General features: G+C 50.3%; 2 protein-coding genes across 6 annotated transcripts in view; one reads left to right on the top strand and one right to left on the bottom strand.

Moving 5' to 3' along the window:
- The window catches only part of MYH10 (myosin heavy chain 10), a 154,983-nt gene extending 148,634 nt beyond the window's left edge, over positions 1-6,349 (top strand). For all 4 annotated transcript variants that reach the window (XM_054456792.2, XM_063657069.1, XM_054456798.2 and 1 more), the window contains 5 exons: positions 75-198; positions 282-490; positions 2,165-2,273; positions 3,558-3,730; positions 4,677-6,349. In XM_054456792.2, coding sequence (XP_054312767.2) covers positions 75-198; positions 282-490; positions 2,165-2,273; positions 3,558-3,730; positions 4,677-4,821 — 760 coding nt within the window. In that variant the 3' untranslated portion in view covers positions 4,822-6,349. The remainder of the gene's footprint in view (positions 1-74; positions 199-281; positions 491-2,164; positions 2,274-3,557; positions 3,731-4,676) is intronic.
- Positions 6,350-12,512: 6,163 nt separating this feature from the next.
- The window catches only part of NDEL1 (nudE neurodevelopment protein 1 like 1), a 32,399-nt gene continuing 26,171 nt past the window's right edge, over positions 12,513-18,740 (bottom strand). The window contains exons 9-10 of one of the 2 annotated variants that reach the window (XM_063657072.1): positions 17,302-17,336; positions 12,513-13,763 (exon numbers count right to left, since the gene is read on the bottom strand). In XM_063657072.1, coding sequence (XP_063513142.1) covers positions 13,756-13,763; positions 17,302-17,336 — 43 coding nt within the window. In that variant the 3' untranslated portion in view covers positions 12,513-13,755. The remainder of the gene's footprint in view (positions 13,764-17,301; positions 17,337-18,740) is intronic. The other variant, XM_054456802.2, reaches the window with a different exon arrangement.

Below are 18,740 nucleotides of genomic sequence, written 5' to 3'. Positions count from 1 at the left end.
GGAGGAGCCTTCCCTGAGGCTCCCGTGCTGCACTGAGCTGGGATTGACCCGCCCCCTCCTCCTCTCCCCGCCAGGTCCGCGCTGCTGGATGAGAAGCGGCGTCTGGAAGCTCGGATCGCACAGCTGGAGGAGGAGCTGGAAGAGGAGCAGAGCAACATGGAGCTGCTCAACGACCGCTTCCGCAAGACCACTCTACAGGTGGCCCATGCAGAAGCCCGTCACCCAGGGAGGGCTGTGCCACCCATCAGGCACAAGTGACTAAACTCCTTTCTCCTCTGTAGGTGGACACACTGAACGCCGAGCTAGCAGCCGAGCGCAGCGCTGCCCAGAAGAGTGACAACGCACGCCAGCAACTGGAGCGGCAGAACAAGGAGCTGAAGGCCAAGCTGCAGGAGCTCGAGGGTGCTGTCAAGTCCAAGTTCAAGGCCACCATCTCAGCCCTGGAGGCCAAGATTGGGCAGCTGGAGGAGCAGCTTGAGCAGGAAGCCAAGTAAGAGGTTTTTGCTGCCGTAAACCAAAACTTACCAACTAGGCTCAGTCAGAGACAAAACAGGCATGCCCCTTTCGGGAAGGGCTCCCCACTGCATGGGCAGAGAACACATATAACCAGAGTGGGAGACAGAAGTTGGTTTGAGCTGTGAGACAAGAGCTGCAAGCGTTCAGAGGCCGGGAGGACAGACGGCCTCCGTGACCAGTCAGGGAAGGCTGGGCTTTAGGACGGCGCCCCCTGATTTCCTAGGCACCCTGAGTTTGCATCTCCTACCCAAAGTTGATTTCCCAAGTGTGTGGCATCCCATGAAATGCTAGTTTGCTGCCAGAGAACAAATGCAGTATGACACAAATCAGAGCCTTTCTTCTTCCCATAGAAGGGATTGCTTAACAGCTTTCATATTGTCGTATTAAAGCATTCTGAAATTGATGAGAAATTGTACAGTACAGCTGCTGGCAGGCAGGCATTTACAAAGCTATTAGATCATAGCACCCAGAGCCAGGGCAGACCTTCAGATTCCCCCTCTTGCTGGGGAGCTTGGAGCCCAGAAATGCAGGGCTCGTGGCCAGAACCCTGCCTCCTCCCCAGCCCCTCGTGCCAGGACTTCCCACTCCACTCTTGGACTCCAGTGGGCTGAAGCAAACAATTCAGGGTTTGTTTCTAGTTGGAATTAACATAACTCACCTTTTCAGCTGACTGTCCCTATCTACTTTTGCATAATATTTGTTAAGGAACAAAATAACTTTTTCTGTCTTCCATGGAGTCCTCCAAATAAGTTACCTCTCCTTCATATGGGACGACGTAGACGCATCTGGAAACATGGATTTGTTTCACCTCTAACCAAAGAGGGAGCGTAGGGGGTTTGTTTCTTGTTTTTTTTTTCAATGTGAGCTGCCAAAGCCCTACATCACAGTAGGTAATTAGTAAATTCTCAAGTGAAACAACCACTTAATAACTTGGGTTGTTTCTCAGGCTAAAAGTTTAGGTGATTAAAATAAGGATGGCGTCTTCAAAAGTCTATGTTCAGTATAACTGACAGGTAGATTGTATGTAACATTTGCTGTTTAGAAGATCACTGTGTACAGGCCGGGTGCGCTGGCTCACGGCTGTAATCCCAGCACTTTGGGAGGCCAAGGCGGGCAGATCACCTGAGGTGAGGAGTTCGAGACCAGCCTGGCCAACGTGGTAAAACCCCGTCTCTGCTAAAAAATACACAAATTAGCCGGGCGTGGTGGCACACGCCTTGTAGTCCCAGCTACTCAGGAGGCTGAGGCAGGAGAATCGCTTGAACCCAGGAGGCGGAGGTTGCAGCGAGTAGAAATGGCGCCATTGCTCTCCAGCCTGGGCGACAGAGCAAGACTCCATCTCAAAAACAAAAAAAGTAAGATAACTGAGTACAGTGATTAATACCTGTGTACAGTAATTAACACCTACACGTGCAGGAATAATGCACTTTTTCTACCTTTCGCTATTGAGGAAATACAGTAAAGGCAATTCTGATTTTGACCAGAAGGAAAGGTTTCAGCACCACATTAGTCATGAATTCTGGACAGAGAGGTCCGTAAATGCCTCTACCATGCGTCATCTTCCCAAAGAAAAGGGGCTTTAAAAAATATTTTTCCCACACAAAATACCATTTCAAGAATTTCAAAACTACTGTGACCACTTTCACAGGGAACGAGCAGCCGCCAACAAATTAGTCCGTCGCACTGAGAAGAAGCTGAAAGAAATCTTCATGCAGGTCGAGGATGAGCGTCGACACGCGGATCAGTATAAAGAGCAGGTACGCGAGGAAATGCCTCCCTGGGAAGCGTGTGAGCAAAGGAACTGGTGGAGAATGAGCTGGTGGCACAACTGACCAGTGGAATTCAGGGGCCTCCCGATTCTGATGTTTCAGCTAACCATGGGCTGTTCCACGTTCCTGGTGGGCACTCCCAGTACCCGAGACACAGGAGGGCGGGGAGAGCAGGTCAGGAAGCAAGTTCAGTGAGGCCTGGACTGAACTGTAAAGCTCCTGCTTTCTCCACTAGAATGTGCGCTTCGTGAGTACAGGGATTTCTGCCTGTTTTGCTCCCTGTTATCTCCCTAATGCCTGGTATAGTTCCTGGATATTGCTGGCAGCCATGAGATACTGGCTGGGTGTAGGATGGGTACAGGAGATATCGAATAGAAAGTGAAGGGAAGACAAAGGTACTGCACGCTGCACCCGAGTGAGTTTCAGTGTCTGCATCCAGGCCCCCTTTTCTAAGTACACAGGGAATGTTCCGCAGGACTTTGAACTGTGGGTCAGGCCTGCTGATTGCAGCGTGGGCAGCTGTACCCTCTCCTCCCGCTCCCTGCGCTCTGCCTGGTGAGACTTCACACTGCAGACACTGGCCAGAAAGGTGGATGGATCTGAGGGTTTCACTGCCTTTGGCCCGAACCCTCCCCAACTTCATTCATTCAGTCAGGCAACCCGGCCTTCCCTTCCCACCCCCACCCTTGGGGCCTAGCAACACGGAGCACAGTTGAGGGTGGTGTGTGTGCTGGACCCACGAGGCACTGACCAGTGCCTGTGTGGCTCAGGAATGAAGGGTCCAAAAGGGAGGCTCTTAGTTCTGTGGTATGTCATCCCAGGGTGGCTTTCTGCTTGAATCCGAGTCTAGTGTCTGACATGCCCATCCTTGAAAGGAGGTGTAAAGATGCATTGTACCAGTCTCCCGGGCTGGGGATTGTCCCACATTGCTGGTTCTTCCACATTTTGCAAGAATAGCAACTCCCTTTCAGTCCCCTAGGTCACGTGTGTGAAGATAGTAAACTCTGTCATTTTTCTGCAGAAAACTCACTGGTAAAAACAGTCTTGAGTACTTTTTCATTTCTTTTGGCCTAGTGTGCTTTGTAGATGCTAGCTTTGCTGAGAGCGGCAGGCCGGTTACAGAGCCTCCGTCCAGCCCCCAGGCATGCGTGTACATCGTGTACACGCGTGCTCACAAGGGTAACAGGCAGAGCCCCACACTGCCATGCTCGGGGTGCAGAGAGGCCGACACTGGATTCATCAGTTTGGTTTGGTTCATGTACCCTCCCCAAGATGGAGAAGGCCAACGCTCGGATGAAGCAGCTTAAACGCCAGCTGGAGGAAGCAGAAGAAGAAGCGACGCGTGCCAACGCATCTCGGCGTAAACTCCAGCGGGAACTGGATGATGCCACCGAGGCCAATGAGGGCCTGAGCCGCGAGGTCAGCACCCTGAAGAACCGGCTGAGGTGAGCAGGCACGCAGCCCCGAGCTGTCAGGCAGCTGCTTTGTCGGTTAGCTTAGGCTCGGGGCGCAGCTGATCAGAGGAAGTTTACTTAGATCCATACCCGGTGACCCATTCTTTCTCCTGAACCACTTCATTTAAGATTTCTGACCTTTATAGTCGTCCTTGGGGAGAATAAAAGAGGAGCCAGCCCTACTCATTGCCAGTCACTAGAGGACCACACAAATCCACCACACCAGGCTGGAGCTGGGTCAGGCATCCAACCCTGTCCAGATATCCATTAGTGAGGTGAGCTCCCAGCCTCTCTTAAAAAGCAGGGCAGGAGCTCCTCCTGGGACCTGGTGCCATCAGCCCTCCTCAGCACCGTCCTCCTCACCACACTGGATCTGCTCTGTACCAGTGAGAGGGCGGAGCATGAGAGAGCTACAGCTGAAGTCTCTGCCCCAGAAGACCACATCAGCGGAGGTTTCAGCACATCTGGCCAATGGGCAGATTTGGTGCATACCCTGCTTTTATACAGCCATCAAGCTAAGAATGGTTTCTGCATTTTTAAATGGTTATAAAAATGCCAAAACAAAGAAGATGTAACAGAGTCCCTATCTGGCCCACAAATCCTCAATACAATATTTGCTATCTGGCTGATTCCCTGGTTAGCAGCTAGAGCTTGGCCTTAATCCATCTTCCTTACCATTTCCATCACAGACAGTCCTAGGCTGAATCAAGTCCTCCCCAGTTCTCTGAGGACCCTGCTTCGCGTACTCTGCAGGCAGGGTTGTGGGAGAGGCAGAAAAGCACACAGTCCTTCCCCATCGCACTGCCGCCCCCACAAGGTCGTGTGTCCGAGGAAGGGGTGCAAGGGGAAGGTTCCATGGCATTGAGTGGTTGAACATATTGACAGCCACGTGCTCGTGTCTGTTTACCCACACACATCCGCTTCCTGTCCTCTCCAGGCGGGGTGGCCCCATCAGCTTCTCTTCCAGCCGATCGGGCCGGCGCCAGCTGCACCTTGAAGGAGCTTCCCTGGAGCTCTCCGACGATGACACAGAAAGTAAGACCAGTGATGTCAACGAGACGCAGCCACCCCAGTCAGAGTAAAGTCGCAGGAAGCCAGAGGAGGCAATACAGTGGGACACTTAGGAACGCACCCGGTGCCAGCCTGCCTTGGGGCCTCCTGCAGATTTCGGAAATTGGCAAGCTTCGGGATTCCTTCCTGAAAGATCAACTGTGTCTTAAGGCTCTCCAGCCTACGCATACTGTATCCTGCTTCAGACTTAGGTACAATTGCTCCCCTTTTTATATATAGACACACACAGGACACACATATTAAACAGATTGTTTCATCATTGCATCTATTTTCCATATAGTCATCAAGAGACCATTTTATAAAACATGGTAAGACCCTTTTTAAAACAAACTCCAAGCCCTTGGTTGCGGGTCGCTGGGTTATTGGGGCAGCGCCGTGGTCGTCGCTCAGTCGCTCTGCATGCTCTCTGTCATACAGACAGGTAACCTAGTTCTGTGTTCACGTGGCCCCCGACTCCTCAGCCACATCAAGTCTCCTAGACCATTGTGGACTCTAAACTGCACTTGTATCTCTCATTTCCTTCAAATAATGATCAACACTATTACAGTGAGCAAACTGTGAAAGGGGCTTTGGAAAGAGTAGGAGGGGTGGGCTGGATTGGAAGCAACACCCATTTGGGGTTACCACGTCCCTCCCCCAAGGGGGGCCCTGCCCCTCGAGTCGATGGTGTCCCGCATCTACTCATGTGAACTGTTCTTGGCCAGGGCTGGTCTGTGCATAGAAGGGATGGTGGCCACACTGCAGCTGAGGCCCCGGGTGGCAGCCATCGATCATGTAAGACTTCCCGATGGTCTCCCGAACCGCCTGGCTCTGCCGGCGCCCTCCTCACATTAGGAGCAAGCAGCCGTGGACCCCTAAGCCGAGCTGGTGGAAGGCCCCCCCTCGCCAGCCAGGCCCTCACGCTGACCTTGCAAATTCAGCCGCTGCTTTGAGCCCAAAATGGGAATATTGGTTTTGTGTCCGAGGCTTGTTCCAAGTTTGTCAATGAGGTTTATGGAGCCTCCAGAACAGATGCACAGATGCCATCTTCCTGAATGTTGACATGCCAGTGGGTGTGACTCGTTCATTTTTCCTTCTCCCTTCCCTTTGGACAGTGTTACAGTGAACACTTAGCATCCTGTTTTTGGTTGATAGTTAAGCAAACTGACATTACGGAAAGTGCCTTAGACACTACAGTACTAAGACAATGTTGAATATATCATTCGCCTCTATAACAATTTAATGTATTCAGTTTTGACTGTGCTTCATATCATGTACCTCTCTAGTCAAAGTGGTATTACAAACATTCAGTGACAACGAATCAGTGTTAATTCTAAATCCTTGATCCTCTGCAATGTGCTTGAAAACACAAACCTTTTGGGTTAAAAGCTTTAACATCTGTTAGGAAGAATTTGTCCTGTGGGTTTGGAATCTTGGATTTTCCCCCTTTATGAATTGTACTGGCTGTTGACCACCAGACACCTGACCGCAAATATCTTTTCTTGTATTCTCATATTTCTAGACAATGATTTTTGTAAGACAATAAATTTATTCATGATAGATATTTGCGCCTGCTCTGTTTACTCGGAGAAAAAAGCACCCGTGGAGAATAAAGAGACCTCAATAAACAAGAATAATCATGTGAACATGGAATCTGTTTTCTCACCTTCTGTTCTCGATTTCCCATCTGTGATCTGACTGGAGGGTGGGTGCTACACACAGACTTCAAATGACGGCACCAGGCCCTTTTCGCTGAGGGCGCTGTCTCCCAGGTCAGACGACAGAATAATTCTCAGGCCAGTCCTGGCTCCACCTCTTGTTCCTGCCAGTGCCTCGCCGGGATGCACACACACTAGGAAGGGAAAGACCACCCAAAGGCACGAGCTGGCCCAGCTGTCAAGGGAGTGATTTAGGAGGGCTCTGGTCACCAGCCAATGAAGCTCACTGCTGGGTTAGGACATTTTCAGGGGTCCAAGACATCTCAGGCTGCATTTTCAGGCAGACACGCATTGAAGATGCTTTTGGAGGATTCAGTGATGAGGCCAAGGGCAGCCTCTCTAGTGCGGGCCAACTAGGATGAGAGAAATACTAGGGCAGCACAGAGCCACACAGAGAATGCCAGTTTCTTGTTCCATAATATTCTCGGGTTAGGCTGGTTCTGGGGGTAAGGGGTCTATGACTAGGCTTCTTGGCAGCAGTGGAAACGTGTGAAATGGGCCGAAGCACCCTCTTCCTCCTGTGCTACTACCATAGGAGAGGAAAGGTGAGCCACAGGTATGCTGCTTCAGCGGGGTTCCCACCCCCACATCCAGTATCTTATCCAAGGGTGTACGGAATTCAGAGGCTTGTTTTTCTCAAAAAGTAAGAACTCTGGGCTGGGCGCGGTGCTCAAGCCTGTAATCCCAGCACTTTGGGAGGCCAAAGCAGGTGGATCATTTGAGGTCAGAAGTTCAAATCCAGCCTTGCCAACATGGTGAAACCCCGTCTCTACTAAAAATACAAAAATTAGCCAGGTGTGGTGGTGCACACCTGTAGTCCCAGCTACTTGGGGGGCTGAGGCATGAAAATCACTTGAACCCGGGAGGTGGAGGCTGCAGTGAGCCGAGATCACACCACTGCACTCCAGCCTGGGTGACGGAGAAGGGCGACTCCGTCTCAAAAAAAAAAAAAAACAAGAATTCTTCTCTACTGGCTGGTCTGTTCACATCACAGTTTCCCAACTACTCAGCGTGCCAGGAGAAACAATCTGTGTGAACCAATTCCAGGCCCTGATTCTGCAAAGATACTATTTAATAACTAAAAGAGACCCTTCTTGACTGACCCAACACTCCAGACCTAAGGAAAGGTAGTTTATACAACCTTTGTTGGGCATTCAGAGCACAAGGAAGACAGTTTATGGCAGCTGGGCTTTGAGTGTATCAGATCAAGCTAGTCAGCTTCTACCCAGCAGCAGTGTGGTTCCCGGTGAGGAGGAACTCAGGCAAGACTTGGGAAAGGCTTGCTCTTTCGTTGAGCCTGGGTCTAGATGACATGAGGCGGTGCCGGGGCTTCATTTAGGGCCATAAGCGCTCTGCCCTTGCCACATCATAGATGCCAGTTTTTGTTGTTGTTTTTATTTATTTTCTTTAATGCAGCCATTCCAGCGGACTATTTTAAACTGCTCTGGAGGGATAACAACTTTTTTTTTCCCGAGACAGAGTCGCGCTGTGTCTCCCAGGCTAGAGCGCAGTGGCATGCTCTCAGCTCACTTCAACCTCCACTTCCGGGTTCAAGCCATTCTCTGCCTCAGCCCCCGAGTAGCTGGGATTACAGGCACCCGCCACCAGGCCTGGCTAATTTTTGTATTTTCTTTTTTTGTAGAAACGGGGTTTCACCATGTTGGACAGGCTGGTTTTGAACTCCCGGCCTCATGTGATTCCTCCCGCCTTAGCCTCCCTCCCAAAGTGCTGGGATTACTGTTGTGAGCCACCATGCCCAGCTGATAACACCTATTTCTAGCCTGCTGGCTTGAGGGGACACTTCCAATTCCTGATGGCATCAGGCTATAGATTTTTCACATCATTGTGTCACCAATTTTTCCTGTCCCAGGAAACCTCAGCTAAGATGAACTGTGGGCAGTAAGGCCAAGCTGTTTTCCTAGCCAGCCCTTCCTATGGCTCTGGGTATGACCGACCCAGCGCCCTTCTCCCCAGAGGCCAATAGCTGCTGAGGGACAGACATGTCCACATCAAGACTGGAGAAGAGAGCTCACTGTCGTCAAACCACACCTTCCTGCTCTTCCTTCACCCCCCAAAAAAGAAAAAAGCCAGAATAGGCTCCAGGTTGGAATCGTTAGGAAGTGGTGATGACTCCTCTCCCTCGAGTTCCAGGCAGATCTCCCCTTGCAAGGCCCCACCCACACAGGCTTCCCAGTCTCTGGGAGGAACACAAGAAAGCACCTCTCCCTTTCCACCTTTCGGGGACAACATCTGTACCAAGAGCTTTCCCAGATGTTGAGTGTTTGCCAAAATGCCATCCTGAGCCAGCTGTCAGGACCAGACAGAGAAGTCCACCTCCTTTTGTAGGCACCTGCCATTTGGGAATCAAGCAGATTGTGAAGTACCTCATTCTTGTTGGGAATCTTATATGAAGCTATTGAAAGGGTGTAAGTCCATTATGCTACTGCTTTTCAGAGGCATTCACTGTAGCTACAGAGCCTGTAAACTGGGCAGAAAGTTTGGCCCCGGCCTTCAACCCCTACTGAGACTAGGCAGCCCAGTAACAGGCTCCATTCCGGCTGACTGGATGTCACAAAGCCTTATTCGAGAGGTAACGTGACATAACCGACAAACTGGGTCTCACGGATCCCCATACAGAGCGCTGCCTCTCCCAAGTATGTGCCATACTGCACAGGTGCCAAGGCGCCCCCGGCTTCATGTGGGCCACATCTCCTGTATCTCACCATCACTGTCAGTAGGCGCAGCTGTGATGGTGTCATTGCCCGACTCCTGGCAAGATCGATAAAGCACAGCATCAAAATTTGCAAAATGGGAAATACAAAATTAGCTGGGCATGGCGGCACATGCCTGCAATCCCAGCTACTTGGGAGGCTGAGACAGGAGAATCACTTGAACCCAGGAGACAGAGGTTGCAGTGAGCCAAGATCACGCCATTGCACTCCAGCCTGGGCAACAAGAGCAAAAATCTGTCTCAAACAACAACAACAACAACAAAACCTTGCAGAATGAGCATCAGCAGCTTAGAAGGAAATTCTGGAGCCTCACTGGAATCTGCTTTTCAGGAATGCTGTATCACCAACACACACCATGAGACAGGGCACAACACTGTTACAGTCGGGGAGGGGGCAGAGCTGCCTACAGGGTGCTCCCTAAAGCTGTGGCTCCACCCAGGATGCCTCCCCTCTCCCAGAAGTGCCAGCTTCCACTTTGGCTCTCAGGAGACGCACACTAGTGGCGTCTCTGGGGCAGCTGCCAAGAAAGGCGGAGTCAGCGTGCGCAGCAGGCACAGGAGGAAGGCTACGTGAACCGATGCCTCCTGCTGGAAAGGCTGTGCCGGCCCCGCCGCTCGTCATTTCCAAGCCTTCAAAACCTGCTCCTCTCCCAAGGCACAGGACGGAGCGTGGGAGTCAAGGCTGGTGAGGCCTCAAGTCTGGAAAGGCACAGCAGAAAAAGACTGGGCTCGTGCCCAAGCCTGGCTTCACCGTGAATTAGCCGTGCAAGCTCAGTCAACTCAAACCCGGGCCCATTGTCCTTTCTGCCACCTGCGGTCAGAGCCCTGTGTCCTGGCCTCAGGTCACCTCTGTATAGTTCTCACAGGCCTCACTGTGACTCAAGGTCCCAGCTTTGGCTCCTGGGTCTCAGCTGCGTTGGTCAGGGGTCATTTCTGGCCACTCTGGGCTGAAGGAAGTGGAGTGCTGGCTACTACTCTCTTGTAAGACAACATTTGGGAGCGAGGGATAGGACTGAGCAGCTGAAATGAAAACACCTGGAGGCAAGAGGCTGTCCACCACCCGGGAGATCAGCCCCACCAGCAGGGAGGAACGGCACACAGACGCGGCTCAAGGAGGGCTCATTCCCGAGGTTTCATGGAGAGCCACGCGAAACCAGGTACCAGCAGCTCCAGGAAGAAAACCCACACTGAGGCACACTCCAGCTAGACAGGCAAACAGTACGTAGCGGCATTCATGCCAGGTGGCAGATGCTCTCTCTGACCATGTCCAAAGTAGCATCTTACACCCCACAGTCCAAACAGAAAGTGGGAGATGAGGTCCAGGGAGTCGGCTGCTTTCCTCACAGGGGGTCATTTGCCAAGAGCTGCTACAGCCACAAAAAAAAAAAAGTCACTAAGGCCGGCCACGGTGGCTCACGCCTGTAATCCCAGAACTTTGGGAGGCCGAAGTGGGTGGATTACCTGAGGTCAAGAGTTCAAGACCAGCCTGAACAACATACAAAAAATACAAAACAATACAAAAATACAAAAAACAACTCTATTAGAAATACAAAAAAAAAAAAATTAGCTGGGCATGGCAGCGGGCACCTGTAGTCCCAGCTGCTTAAGAGGCTGAGTCAGGAGAATCGCTGGAACCTGGGAGGTGGAGGTTGCAGTGAGCCAAGATCACGCCACTGCACTCCAGCCTGGGTGACAGAGTAAGACTCCAACTCAAAAAAAGAAAAAAAAGCCACTAAAGTTGGTATATAACCCCCCACTGCTAAATTAGACTAAGAAATTTTTTTTTTTAATTTTTAAAGTGAAAGTCTCTTCCCGAAGGGATCAGAAATAAGCCCAACAGCACGCTGCTACCCCTCCAGGGACCTGGCCCAGGCTCTTCTGGACCCAGAGCAGTGGTGACATGCAGTGGATGACACGTGGGCCCCTGTAGCCAGGGCCCTTCCTCCAGCTATCAACTGAGTGACCAGCAATTGGCAAAACAGTCTGGATAAGAGGAGCCCAGGGTGTTCAGATGCAAAGGAAGTGAGAAATCATTTGGGGAGCCAGGGACGAAGATTCAGGGCTCCAAACATCATCTGTGCTTTAACCAGAGTGAAAGCCCTGCTTGCTGTGTTTTAGTTGGGGTTCCTACGTAAATAAAGAGGTCGGCTAAATGTTGAAACCTCTCTTCTAATCCAGTCCTTCCAATGAGGGCTGGGAAAGAAGCTGGACGTTGCTGCACATCAACAAGAGGCTTAGGATTGTCCTCTCAGCCACTGCAGCTCAGGCGAACACAGCACACACCAACTGTGAGTGTCCTTGGAGACTCAGCTCAGGACAAAATCTCCAGGAACTAACAGCAGATATTCCTGTCTATAGATTAATAGAGAAATGTTTGACAATGGATCCTACTTAATAGTTCTTATTCACTCAGGGTTTTTTTGGTTTTTTTGAGACACAGTCTAGCTCTGTCACCCAGGCTGGAGTGCAGTGGCATGATCTCAGCTCACTGCAACCTCCACCTCCCAGGTTCAAGCGATTCTCCTGCCTCAGCCTCCCAAGTAGCTGGGACTACAGGCGCCCGCCACCATGCCTGGCTAATTTTTGTATTTTTAGTAGAGACGGGGTTTCACTGTGTTGGTCAGGCTGGTCTAGAACTCCTGACCTTGTGATCCGCCTGCCTCGGCCTCCCAAAGTCTCTTAGGGTTTTGATTCACATCATTTTCATTTATAGTTTACTATAATATATACTGTTTCTGTTGTTATAAGCAAACAGTGCTCAGAATCTGATGCATTCACACAGACCCCCAGTTTACACGTTCTTCAATGTGTCTTGCTACCAAATATCTGACACCTTCTCTCACTTGCTAGCACTAACCTGAGGGATAAGGAGAAGTGCCAGTTCGAAGCGACTTCTATCCCAGAATGACAACATCTGTCATGAATGGCAGCACAGCTGCAGGACCAGCTCCCGGATCCATCCCAGTTACTCTGGGACTTTGTGAACTTCCGCCCTCAACATCCTGGTCCTTCCTTTCAGATTTTTACATGGGGCCCAGGCCATTCTCAAACTGCTCCTGGAAATCACAGCCAAGCCCAGAAGCCAGTGCCAAGAAACAGCATGAGGACGCCCGCTCCGCACATAAGACATCTCCAGAGGCTGCCTGATCTCTGTCCCATTCCACAGCTGCTGTCCGTCCGTCGCGTGTCCCATGTCAGAGCAGCAGTGACGTTGGAACCTGGCTTTACGGGCCCCAGCTCTCCTCTCATGGGATGGCAGAGACTGAATAAAGCAACGTCAATCCTTTTTTTCTGTGAAATTTATTGTTTCCACATTAAAAGACTTTTTTTGAGGGGAAGTATTTTTTGTAACCACATGGTGATCCTATACAGCTGCCCAGAGGAGGGCACCATCAGAGTCATTAACATGCCGTATGAGTTCTGAATAAATAAAAGCTACAAAGCCCAAGTTATATACAAATATCTCAGGCAATAATGTTTACAAACCTATGTACAATAAAACAAATGTAAACAGTAAATGCAGCATGAGAGTAATCAAAGGATGCACAGGGACAGCCGCCGCTGTTCAGTCCACCCCGGAGCCGGCACCGGCCCGCCCTGGAACCAGCCACTCACCCTTCCTAACAACGGGACGGCCCGTGGAAGAGAAAACAAAAATGCTCCAAAGATGTCGTTGAACTGAAGGACGGGAAGGCTGACGGGAAGGCTGGCGAGAGGCTGCCCGCCTCCCTCACCCCGAGTCTGAAGCGCACGGAGGAGGAGACAGCACAGAGGCTCGGCCTGTGTGCGCCCCGTCCCAGAGGCTCCTGCCACGTGGGGCTCAGACGGGCATTGTGCTGCTCTGGGAGGCGAGTCCATGGAATGGTAGCTGCTTAAGTAAAATCAGAAGGTGCAGAAAATGTTCCCTAATTCAGTAACCTTCCTGACTCTTTGCCAGAAACAGGCCCAAACTGTGAGGGGCGGAGTTGGGGGACACATGATCATGAGGACTGGAGATGCCTGGGTGGGAGCTCAGGAGGGCACACATTGACCTGATTTGGGGGAGAACTTCTAGAAGATTTGCAATGTCCTAAACACAACTAAATCCTATCAGTACAGCAGAGTGGGGGCTATGAGGCAGGTGTGATGAATGGGCACTTCTGCATCCAGTGACCAAGTAATACATGTATGTATCACCTTGCGACCCACAAAAGTGCAATCATGTGAAACCAACGGCACTACGGCGAGAAGAGAAAATAGCCAGTATTGATATCGCGCAGAGTTCCGGGGCTGGGCAGGGCCCAGCAGCTGCCACTGCATGCAGCCTGCCCTCTGCCAGCCGTGCGGAGGCAGACGGAGGGGCACGGGGCTGGGCCCAGGCACCGAGGGGTGAGGCGTGGGTGTCCTGGGTTGTTGGAGGAGGGCAGGAGCCCCCACCTGGAGGCTGGGCACTCACACACTGAGAGGCAGCATACCCGGCGCTGACGACGGACGCGAGGAGCCCAGACCAGGAGGAGGAGGAGCGGGGTCAAAGCCGTTTACTGCCCTGTGGGAGCAACCAGAGCACAGAAGGGAAGAAAGGGGAAAAGAAAAACAAACTCATTTAAAATCACTCACACACAATAGGAAATTCATCTGCTTTCTAAAACTATTCCTCGCAGGCTGTAGGGTCCTGATGGCCCAAGGGGCACTGGCTGCCTGGAAAGCACCAGCTGGTTAGAGAATTGAGCCTTTGGGAATCCTGGGGAACCAGGACCACATGACCTATGTGTGTGCAACTGCCGCACACTGGCCATGGAAGCCACAGTCCTGATTCTTCCCCCATAGAGCAGGTCTAAATGCCTGGCAATAGGGAACTAATTAAATAAATAATGGTACAACTAAACAATAAGATATTGCACAGCCATTAAAAACACATTCCACAAGTTTTTTAATAACATGGGAAATATTCAGAATGTAACTAACACTAAGTGGAAAAACATGCAGGTTACCGAACTCTGTAGATTCAATCATATGAAAGAAAAAAAAGCAAATAGTATATATTCTAGATTCTAGACTATAGCCCCTTAGACAGACATTACTATCCATGTAGCTAAATCCACAAAGCAGGGGCAGAGGGGGAGTGTGTATAAATAAATGTATATATACACACATTATATATATGCACACACATATATATACACACACCAACATATATGTACATAGGATCATATATAACATAGAAAGAAAATTTAAGAATCGTCACTTTTCTCCCCTCTGGGCTGTGGGTGAATTTTGTTTACTACTTTATCCTTTTTTAATCATTTTTCAAATCTCCTTACATTTTCCAAATATAATGCATTAATACATGAATATCTTAATAAGATGGAGAAAAATAACTTTTTAAAAATTGTTTAGCAAGCAACGCCAGATGAGTAGGCTTTTCAACGCAGACTCGTGTGCAGACAGCCCAGCCCAACCCAACAGCCTGCAGCCAGGAGCAGCACCCGGAGCCCAGCGACACAGGGAGCCCCCCCAGCGTCCCCCTCACGCACCGTGCAGTGCAGCCACGGGAAGCAGCAAGAGGGGGAGGGAGTGTGCAGCCTGGAACCTCTCTCAGGAGCCACTTCAGCCTTTCCACCTTGAAAAGCTTCCTAGGAAAATTTGTCCCACTAGCAATTTGGGAGATAAAGCCAACTACGACAAGGGCCCACACTGCACCACACCTGCCCACTACTGCCCCCACCTACTCATCAGAGGGCTCCAGGGAGCTGAATACAGACTCATGGAGAGAGGTTCTCCTTAAAAAAAAAAAAAAATTGCCGACACACACTCCCTGCAGAGACAGCTGTTTCGTACACTGACAGAGTGAGGATAACCTCACAGAGAAACAGGCATGCAGAGACTTGACAAATAGTCCCTGCCTACTTGGAAGAAACAAAGTTCATGTCTAAAGAAACTAAACTCAGAGTACATATGTGGAGTTTAAATTCCAACCATGCATACAGAGACCAAGAGCCCCAGGAGAAAGGCTCTGACAAATGTCATTTCTCCCTGTTGCACACTGTCCTACTTCAACGACAAAGAGCCGGATCGTCTCTTTCCTCACTGGGTTAGGAGAGGTCTGATTTTTGAGCTTCAACACATTTGCAAGTTTGAAACCATCCTTCCCACTCTCCTAAGGTCACAGGCCTGTGCCTCTTCTGGGGCCAAGGCCATATCCTATTTGCCACGGTAGACCTCATATAATAGGCTCCATCTGTCTGGCTAGTCCCAGAGTCCCTGACACCTGCTTCTCCTAGAAACCTCAGGGATAACCAGGCAGGCCCCACAAATGGCCGCAGCTCTCAGCACGTGTGAACCTCAGATTCCCGGCTTCACACATCACAGTGGCAGGCAAGTCCCCAAACCTGTACTGCAGACAGCCCCTGGAACCCGGCAGAAAGGGAGCACTGTTGGATGCCAAGAAGAATCTGGCACCTGGGACACAGGGTGTGCAAAAGCAGCAACTAGGAGATGGCTCCTCGAGCAGGTTGAGGATGGGATTCTGGCATTTTCAAGTGGACCGTAAGGAACAACAGGTTTATCCCACTGTTCCACTGCCAAGGCAACCAAAGCAAGAGAAGGTCCAGCCATTAGCCTAGGCTCACCTAGTGAGCCATTGATGGGGAAGTCGGGGCCACAGCTGCCTCCAGATGCCCAGGCCAGGACCCTTTTCTAGTCTCCTCCTGGTCAGAGGCCACCTAGCAGCCCTCAGAAGCAACCACTTCGGCACTCCAATGCAGGCCGGCTCTAATGGGAAAAGTAAGTGGTGCAGCCCAGACTATAAAGAGAGAACCGGTAAATTTCTATATGGACAGAAATGGAATGCTTAATGTGAAGGTGGGTGGAGTAGAGAGAGAACATCAATCCACCAGGGTCTCACCTAGCGCCTCTCTCCTGAGTCAAAAAGTAGAAAGTTAAAGAACAGAGAGAGAAGAAAGCTGTCCTTCTAGATGGGATGACAGGTCTGGTGAAGTCCTTCGGAGGCCTGCAAAGCTGTGCACGGGGAAAAGATTTTCAAGAGAAGAGACTCTCTATATTCAACAGACTCAGTTTCAGGGAGCAGCAAAGAGCCACAGGGCAATGTCCCAGTGGACGAGACAGGACTGAAGGAAGAGAGATGGGGCAGGCTTGAAGATACAGATCTGGGAATCATATGTAAAAAAAGGTTCCAGAGCTATAAAATTGCATGATCTTACCATCAAAGACTAGTTAAGGAGACTGAAATATACAGAATCCGGCTAAGAAAGAGTGCTAAGGTCAGTTGTAAAATGTCAGTGGAAGAAGTGAAAAGGGGGAAGAGCCAAGGCACACTTAGAAGCTACTCGGGACAATAAATGTAAAACAGCTGAGATGAAGGACGGAAACATTAACTCTGTCAAAGCAGCAAGGATGAGGACACTGCAGAGGGCAGGAGGGTGGGCTCAAGCTATCCAGAAGAGCCTGCAGGCAGGCACACGCCTCACTTGAGTCTCCTATTTCAGTGGATGAGTGTGGGCTCAGAGCAGCTCCAGCCTGCTCCAGTTCTCAGCCCGGGCTCTGCAAACTGCAAAGCAGTTCTGAAATGTAAGGCAGATCTTACACACGTCCCCATCTACCATTCCATTTTAACTGGGGACTCCATGCGTGAGCGCAGAGGTGAGGGAGTGCTCACACTGCTGCCTGATTTGAGAAAACAGAAGCAACTGAGTAACGGGAAGAACCCCAGTCCCAGGAAGACAGTCAAAGGTGATCCCAGGGCCTGACAGTGACCCCAAACCCCCATCGCCAGACTCTGAAATCAACACTACAGCGCCCTAGCCCAACTCAGGCGTGCCACGTGGCATGCTACTCCCAGCCACCCCAGGACCACTGCAACTAATTTGTTCTCGTTTCTCACAGCTGAACTAATAACGGCATACAGTCAAGTCGAACAGGACCGTGAAAGCTCACTGATGGGCTGTAAGTTGGTTAAAGCTGAGTCAGCCCCATGCAGTTAGTAAAACCAGATTGTTAATGTGTCTTCCACCACACACCAGGATTAAGAAAGAATGAAAAAGAGCACAGCAAACAAATTCAGTTACCCATGAACAACGTGGGAAATATGACTTTTTCTTGCCTAATAAAAGAAAGGAAAACATATTAAACAGTAATACAAACACTATTTCTACACCATGCCCTGAAATTAGTCCACGCCCACCTACACACAGCCCAAAAGAACTCAGAGTGGCTTTCAAAAATAGAGCACGTGTGACCTAAGAAACTACATAAAGTTATGGGGAAAAAAGAGTGTTTTTGAGAGAATCCAAGTGACCATACTCCACATGAAATGTGTGTCCTTTCAGATGGTGAGACAAAGGGCGACCATGGTTGAAGGAAACAGCTCGGCACCTGGGAGGCAGGCACGGCAGCCCATGTTTCAGGAACTGGCAGAAGTGCTCCCAGACGAGACAAAATCCTGATTCCAAGAAGCCCTCAAGTGACCAGAATTTACAAAATAATTTTGAATCCCACAGAGCAGTATGCCCAGTTAAGGTATATTGTTTTATGTGAGAAGGCTTCACTGCATCTAAAGTTTCAGCAGGTGGGAAGGTGAACACATGCACACCCGCACACATGTACACCCGCACACATGTACACCTGCACACATGCACACGCACACAAACCTACTTTGATGACGTCTCTCCCCCAAATGATCCTGCCACAGGTTTCTAGCGGCACTAGTGAGCCATCGCCACGGTGCTACAGACTCCTGAGGAGTGAGAGGGAGGGCAGGCAGGTTCTGCAGTGGAGGGCTTTTTCAAATGGGGCGCTTTTCTCATGCTGAAACTACAAGCCATACTTCTCCACTTCTATACAGACAGGCTTTTGTTTTTTTAACCTGCCAGAGTGTATAATGGACCTGGGAACTGGGATATCCTGCCCTTCCTTTTGCGGCTGCTACACAACATCTTGGTTTTTATCTGGTCAACAGGTCGGCAGAAGAAAAGCCAGAGGTAAAAAGCCAGACAGGCCAGAAGCCGGAATCGAAGCAAAGCGGCATGAAAGTGAAAACATAGCAAAACCCACAGAGTTATCCTCAGGAATACAGCAACTAGAAAGACAACTCCAGCAACAGTACGTTAATATTTCAGTGCGCATACACAATCCACTTATCATATAAGCTACACACTCACACAACAGCCAGCCCACAAAAGCATATTTCTTAATAGAAAAGGCACAATGTAAAATGTCTATCATTTAAAACCAAAACTAAGTATCTGCAACTGTTCCGATTGGGAAGCACAGCACATTTCTGGGTTCAGCTCAGGAAGTAAAGCCTACACTGACATCTCGGATGCTCTCAAGGGGCAGGGGTGCAGTCAGTGTGCCCAAGGCCCGTTCCTGGCTTCAGCTCACCCTGAGGTCCCCACGTCTCCCTGACAGCAGGTTCACCTCTTGGCAACCCCTGCCCTGGTGCTCTGTCTTGGGAGGCAAGTGGCAGGCAGGAGTAGCGACTCTGAACAGACAGTGTCATCCTTCC

The sequence above is a fragment of the Pongo pygmaeus genome, chromosome 19, assembly GCF_028885625.2.
Source record: "Pongo pygmaeus isolate AG05252 chromosome 19, NHGRI_mPonPyg2-v2.0_pri, whole genome shotgun sequence".
NCBI classification, from domain to species: domain Eukaryota; kingdom Metazoa; phylum Chordata; class Mammalia; order Primates; family Hominidae; genus Pongo; species Pongo pygmaeus.
Note: the sequence above shows the minus strand (reverse complement) of the source record. Positions and strands in the feature narration are given on the sequence as shown.